Source organism: Apodemus sylvaticus, chromosome 9 (genome assembly GCF_947179515.1).
Source record: "Apodemus sylvaticus chromosome 9, mApoSyl1.1, whole genome shotgun sequence".
In the NCBI taxonomy this organism is placed as follows: domain Eukaryota; kingdom Metazoa; phylum Chordata; class Mammalia; order Rodentia; family Muridae; genus Apodemus; species Apodemus sylvaticus.
Genome location: NC_067480.1, coordinates 40,090,044 through 40,097,362, shown reverse-complemented (window position 1 = coordinate 40,097,362; position 7,319 = coordinate 40,090,044). Strand labels below are relative to the sequence as shown.

Sequence of the window (7,319 nt, the reverse complement as noted above, 5' to 3'; positions counted from 1 at the left end):
CTCTGGCCAAGTCTCTCAAGACTCTGTAATCAAGGTGTTAGGTCATGTGACATGTGACATGCTCATTTGAAGTCTTGAGTGGGAAAACCTACTTCTGACTTCACTGAACGAGCTTTTTTGTTTGTTTGTTTGTTTCTTTCCTTTTTGTTTTGAATTCTGTTTGTTACAGTCTACTGGACCAAGATCTCATTCTGCTAGTGTGACTAGAGAGAAGAGTGGCAGAGGTTTGCAAGACAGAAGCAAAAGTGTCGCCATCACTTTTACTGTAGCTCCCTCAATGAGGCAACCGTGTGCACAGTTCCTACTCCTGGATGTCAGACAGAGTCCTCGTCGAAGATGCCCACCATCCCAAGATTTTTCTGATCATATTTGTTCCTTCTAAAGCAATGTAGTAGAAAAGGCAGGAGCAGACACCTCTTTGGAAATGACACAGTTTCTCTCAAAAAAGGGTGAACACAGTTAGTGGGAGTAAATAACTCTTGACCTCCAGACCCAAGTGGTAACAGTTAATACTTATCTATTCACTCCAAATAATTCCCTTCCCTCATCCCCATTCTCTTTCTTCTCCCTCATCCCCATCTCTTTTGATAGCCTTGCTTTATAGCCCAGACTGGGCCATCCTGTCTTAGCCTCCTGGTTGCTGGGGTTATAGGCATGCATCACCACACCCAGTCAAATTTTCTTTCTTTATTGTTAGTAATTTGTTTGGTTATAAGAGAGACTATGAAAGGCATTTGACAGCCCCAGACAAGTTATTGACTCTCCCATATCCTTGACCTTCTCACCAGGATAGCAGTGTTAATTTCATGGAATTAATTAAACAAGACATTATATCTTTTAAAGCTACCTCTTTGATCTAGGAGGCCAAAGAGCATGAACCTATTAGAAAACCAGTGAGGACCTCTTTTCTCATGGTTGACCTTTTAACTTTAAAACTGTGAGTGCAGTTGCCAAAGTAACTGGACAGGAAGACAATGAGGGGAGAACTCTGTGGGAAAAGCAGCCAAAATTATTTTCTAATTGTGTGATGATATATTGACTTGCTAGGATGGTTAATATAAAATATCACTGTGGTATGGAAAGTAATCTCACATCTTTTGAGGACAGAGGTCTCAGGCCAAAAAGAACAGCACCTCTTGTTTCCTCAGAGGTCCTTCTTCTTGGCTTGCCAGACCCACCTCTTGCCATGTCTCATGGTTGTCTCTGACTGTTCACACATCTCTGATGTTTTTTTGAATATCCAAACTTTATAATAATAGGGGAACACACCTGTCAGCACAGCTTCGTTTTAGTGTAACTTCTCCCAAGGGTCCATCTCTAGATACAACCACATTTGTAAGTGCTGGGGGGTTGAAGGATTCTTAGGTGGACACAATTCAGCTCAGTGCTGATGATATTCCAAAACACATTGAAATAATTGAAAACCCAAGAGAGAGATCGGAACACTTTACTGCAGTGATAAACTATTGGAAACTTATAGAAAGGCACCATCCCCAGTCAGCACCCACTGAGGCAGAGAGTAAGGGTGTTTGTCTTGTGACAGGGTTTCATTTGAGGACCTGTTCATAGTATAAGGGCTTGAAGCCAGACTCCTATGAGAGTTCTTGTGCAATTATCCCATGCTCTGTCCTCAAGCCTGCTAAGCATCCTGCTAATAGGTGTGCTATAAGTAGCCCTCCATTCCCCTCTGGCTTCTCATTCTCTTCTAAGCTATGACATATATGACATGTATCCTCAAACACCCCCTGTCTGGTTCATTTTGCTCCAACCCAGAGACATGTTAACAGGGAATATTGGTATTCTTTTCCATTTATATCATTGAACACCTCCTTTGAGTACTTTGCTCAGAACAAAGAAACTCTTTGCTAAGGGAATATTGATGCTTTCATTTTTCAACCAGATAGAAACTGCTCACAGTCCAAAAGTGTTTAATATAATTATAGAAGTGATGTGTAATAAAATATACAGTATATTAAAAAATTGTCTTCTATGTCACTTTAGTTTTATTCTTTTCTTGAGAGATGATTGGTGTCAACAGTATGAAAATATAAAATAATTATGTATACATTTGATCAACTTACCTTACATACATACATAAATATGTTTTCATGAAACTGCTCACTCCACATGATGGATGCTAATAAAGAAAAAATGAAAGAGATATGTGTATTTATTGCATGTATTGTTTTGTATTTCTCTTTTGCCCCCAGCCAATAATATGACCTGAAAAATCTCTCTCTATATGTGTGTCTTCAATATTTATGTGTCTCTGTGTTTATGCACACACACACACACACACACACACACTTGAACTAAGTGTGATGGACATATGTGTAATCTCAGCACTCAGGAGGCTGAGGTAAGAGGCTTCAATATTTGAGGTCAGCCTGGTCTCTGCAGTAAGTTCCAGGCCAGCTCAAGATACAAAGCAAATGGCTGTCTCAAAACAAATGAATAACCACCCACATAGGTAATCTTAACTTCTGTAAAATAATGGTATAGAAGGCAGAGAAGTGATATGACTAATCCTCTAGGATGTCCTACAACAGAGAGGTCCAAATTAGACTTACAGATGACTCATTTTTATAACATAAGTAGCTCTATGCTTTAACTGCTGCCGTGAACTTTATTAAAACACTTCTGGTGTAGAGGTCCATGGACCTCTCTAGAATATATGATGTAATCTAGAGGATTCAGTGATATAACAAAATACCAAGACGTCCAAGGGACTTTGATGTCAAGGGACTGGCAGATCAGGAGTCTGCCGAAGGCCTCATCTCTCAAGATAGCATCTTGAGCATCCCCGAGCCTAGGAGGTGGGGTGTGAAATGGCTCTCTAGTTCTCTCCAGCTCTTTAAGAAGGTAAAACTCTCATGGCCCACATCAGCCTTAATGCCATTACTTCAGGGACTAGGTTCCAGTATGAATTTGGAGAGAACACACATGTCCAAGCCATAGCAGGTCCTTCAGGTGAAATTTCTGGCTTCAAAGTTCTTAATAGCGTTTTTTGTTTCGATTTCAATCTATCCAAATTTCAAAACCTGGACTCCACAGATGTGGGGACTGGCAGTTTGGTTTGTCCAGGCCACCGTGTTTTCCACAACTTTGTGTCTCATCCACATTCGATGCCTCAAGCCTTTTCAAAAAAGCATTTGTTGTATATGTGCATGTGTGTCTGTGTGTATGTCAAATGTGTGTGTGCGGAAGCACAGAGGGGTGTATGCCATGGTGTGTGAGCTGTGAACTGAAGACAGCTTTCCAGAGTTCCAATGTCAGTGCTATCATTTCGCCATGGAAGTCTCAGGGCCTGAACTCAGGGTCAGGCTTGGCAACAAGCACCACCATGAGTTGAGCCCATTATACCACTCTCTACTTTCTGATGAGCGTTCAGAGTATGAAGAAGAGGCACATTAGTACAACTTGCCTCCGTATAAGATAAAGTCTGAAGTTTTCACCCTGCTGCCTCTTGGACACTATTGGCTGGCTGCTTGCTGTTTCCACTTCCGCTAGCGGAAACATCTGTCCTCTATCTTCCTCAGACCTCTACCCCAGCCCTTCAGCTTTACTTTCTGAAGGGCATCCCATCATCTACTTTGCTCCAAAAGCTATACATTTTTCTCTCATCCTTCAACGGATCAAGTTTATTGCTGCAAGGTGGCTGTGTTTCCCATAAGAGCCACCCTCGAGTCTATACGAATAAGTTGATAATTAAGAAGGGATATATAAGACACACTTAATATTCAGTTATAGTGTTAGTTTTCCCCACTGACAAGAAACCTAAACAATGGACCTCTAGCTTTATGAAGCTTCCAGTGAAAATGTCCACTTCCCACAGTGTTACAGCTATGTCAAAGAGCATTCTAACACACTACTAGAACAAAGGGAGACCTGACCCACCCAGTGGGTTTAAAAGGAGAGGGTGGTTGTCTGGCAAAGGGTGCTTCTCAACTTCCGCTGTCTACCAAGCCTACTCCGAGTTTTTGTCAGAGAGATCCAGTGTGTTCTGTCAGTGTTCTCCACCCTACAACACACTGGGCCCTAGATTCTAATTCTAGAATGTCTAGATTCTAGACATTTAAGAGTGGAGTAAAAAGGCCGTGAAGTTCTTTTGTTTCCCCCATGGGAGTTTAACACAGCATCCCTTGTCAGCATTCCATCCCCCAGTGTATTTAAAGTAAAAAACACCATACTAGCTTTGCTGAGGCTAATCCCAGGCTCTAACCTCATACTTGGAATATCTGCGAGGGATGTGGGAAGCAGGGAGGATGTTTTCCCCGACCTGAGAGGGCCTGTTGTCTAGAAAAGCTGTGCTCTATAGGGCTGTGAGACAGAAACCTGTAGTTTCAAATTAATGTTTTAGAAATAGACCTTTGTTGTTGAACTGTGGTGGGCATTTTAATAGGAGGTGATGGTGAAATACAGTCCCTTTAGCATCCATTGAAAACTCTACAAGTCCCATGAGTTTGCTACTACTCCCAATTTGTCTTCTGTTTGTTCAACAGGGTAGGATGTAGTCCAGGCTACATAGGGAGGTAAAGGATGGGCCCTGGGCTTTCCTCTGAGGACTCCATGATGTTTTGAGTGTCTGCCTATGAGCCACTCATTCAAAATGGAACTCAATTACAAGCAGAAAATAAGACATTTCGGTTTTTCCAAGTCTTTGCCCACACCTGTCCCCCTCTTACGGGTGCCTCTACCCACCTGCCCTTGCAACATAGCAGGCCAGGCACCATGCCAGCTTTTCTTAGATGAAATTCAGGCCAGCCCACCACTGTTCCAAGCCAGAGGCCTCACCCTCCTCCTCCCTTGCGAGACACAAAGGCCTTCTGTGACTCAAGCAGGCCCTGGTGCTTTGCATTGCCTAACTTGCTGGGTAACGAATGATGTGGTTTCCGTTCAGTCCCCGAGGCAAGCTTCTAGCTAGACCTACACACTATTTTATCCCATTATAGACTTGTGTGGAGATTTCAGGGTTCATCTGGTTCCTTTTGATGCTCTGGGTAGGTGTGAGTTGTTTTGTTCTTGGTTCTGCCTCGGTAGAACAGGTGACAAAGCTCTGAGAAGTTGAACAACTTGTTCCCAACAACCTATGGTAAAGTGGCCTGGTGCTGAAGCTTAGTATTTGAATCAGCTGGCGCAGGTATCTCTACCTGGGGAGAAATAGCATCTTCTCTGTATGGTCACTGTCTAGGTATTACAATACGACCAAGAAAGCATTGGAATTGCTTATTCCAGGCAGGCATGGTGCTGGAGAAGATCAGGACAGGACTAGACTGGGCTTGATAGGTCTCATGACATACAAGCCACACCTAATCCATTCCAAACATCTTTAGGGACCATTCTCATTTGAACAGGCAAAGAATCCAAGTGTAGATATTACAAGGGGGGCATAGGGAGGAAACACTGGACAAGGATAAACCATTCATAGCTATGTCTTAGACGGGCTGCTTCCATACAGTCTGGCACTCTTTCTTTTATCCAGCTGGGCTCACAGCAAAGCCATCACGAGGGGCCCTATGACATATGTAGCTTGAGACCCTTTCCATTTCCAGGAGAACTGGAGATGCAGCCCATGCCTTCTGGCCTCCAGGAGATCAAAAAGTACCAGATACAGTGCCTCACCTAAGGAAATGGGGCACAGGGAGTGAGGTACCCTTACTGTGCCAGGACCTTTCCCTCGGACATGCCAACCAATATGTAAAGAGAACCTGGAACTGTTCTTTCTAATCAGGGCTAGCTCAGGATGCCAGCTTTAAACTCAGTAACAGGGTCTCTCCAGGTGCCGACCTTCCTGTTGCCTCTGTAGTGTCAAAGGTTTTCAAAAGGCCAAACATGACTTTAGAAATCACCCAGGCAGTGTGGGTGTTCCAGTCCCCCTAAAGCATGTCCCCTAAGTAAGGAAAGGGGGACAGATGGGGGTCCTGAGCCTGCAGACTTTCTAGTCACTGGATGGGTTCCAGCTGGCCACTATGTCCATACCTGCCACGTCTAAGGTCAGGTTTGGGGTAGCACACAAGGCATTCCACTAAGCATCCAACCAGACCCATAACACCTGCTTTCTGGAGGACCACTTCCTGGGTAGGCATATTTAGAACATACTTCAAGGTGTAGTTCAAGATGAACCAGGGGGAAGGTCATATAAAGGTTTTACTTGCAACCCTTTAAGTTTAGAAACCCAAGTATTTTCTAAAAAAAAAAAAAAAAAAAAAAAAAAAAAAAAAAAAAAAAAGCATTTCAGTTTTCACAGTTTTATTTGTTTTCAAAATGTTATTGAGATGTTGGGGAGAAACAGCCAACATATACATTCCGAATTTCGTCACGACTGGCATTTTACCCTCTGATAGGATCTTTCTCTGGCTTTTGGTCTAACTTGAGATCTCTTTGGCAGTCCCCCTCTGATGTCTTCATGTTGCTGCCCGGTGTTGTTTGAAGACTACCAGGGCAGAGTTCATTGCCGCATCACAAGTGGGATCGGTAATTGCGACTTGCTGTGGGGAAGGACAGATTTACAAGGACACCCATTAGAACACAGCCATCAGAATCCTTGTCCCTAAGAATTCAGCCGCTAGAACTCGGGCATCTCAGGCTGAGATTGCTCGTTACTACTGAGGTCTGCCTCCAGGACGGTGTCCTGGGATTTGCCTGCTCTCCTGCTTATCCCACACTTACCATCATCGCCCCGTTTCCTACTCTTCAGGCTGCTCTTCCGGTATTTTCTCTTGCTTCCACCTCTCTTGACGCCCTTGTGAGGAGCTCGGTTCTTGCCTCTCCTCATGCCATGAGTCTTTAGCTTGCGGCTGGTCGACATTGTAATTTCTGCCAAAATGAGGGGCTTTGCAAGGCCGGCAGGGCCAGGAGTCCATGTATTTAAGGCCTTAGCCATTATGACCACAAAGGGGTGTGGCTTAGCAGCTGGGCGCGGCTCTCTTGTGACGTCACTAGCCTTTGCTACACCTTGGTGGTGGTACGTAAGAGATAAGGAAGCAGTCTCTTCAATGCTGGTCTGGTCCCTCTTTTTAGGTTAAAGACGGCTTTTCAGACAGGTATTAAACAGCTAACTTCCACTCCTGTGCTTGGCCTGGGAACCAGCGGTCATTAAAGTATGTTTCTTGCCTGTAGAGAACTTAAAAGTCACTGAATGGATATTTGTTTGTGTGCATGTGTAAGTCTCAACAGTGTCCTCAGGAAGCAAATGTATTTCCATAAGCACTTGAATCTAGGAGAGCTGATTCAAAAATAGGAAGTTTCCTTCCCAATCTTTACACTTTGATACCAGGGTCAGGGTTCACTGTGTTTGGGATATTTCTGATTTCCACTGC

General features: G+C 43.8%; 1 protein-coding gene across 2 annotated transcripts; it reads right to left on the bottom strand.

Moving 5' to 3' along the window:
* Positions 1 to 6,459: 6,459 nt before the first annotated feature.
* Tnp1 (transition protein 1) lies at positions 6,460 to 6,808 on the bottom strand. Of its 2 annotated transcripts, none has more exons than XM_052192034.1 (2): positions 6,666 to 6,808; positions 6,460 to 6,484 (listed from the first exon to the last, which is right to left on the bottom strand). In XM_052192034.1, the coding sequence occupies exons 1-2, from the start codon at positions 6,806 to 6,808 to the stop codon at positions 6,460 to 6,462; spliced, it is 168 nt and encodes a 55-aa protein (XP_052047994.1). The 2 variants fall into 2 exon arrangements, with proteins under 2 accessions (XP_052047994.1, XP_052047993.1); XM_052192033.1 differs by having other exon boundaries at positions 6,460 to 6,488; positions 6,670 to 6,808.
* Positions 6,809 to 7,319: the final 511 nt, after the last annotated feature.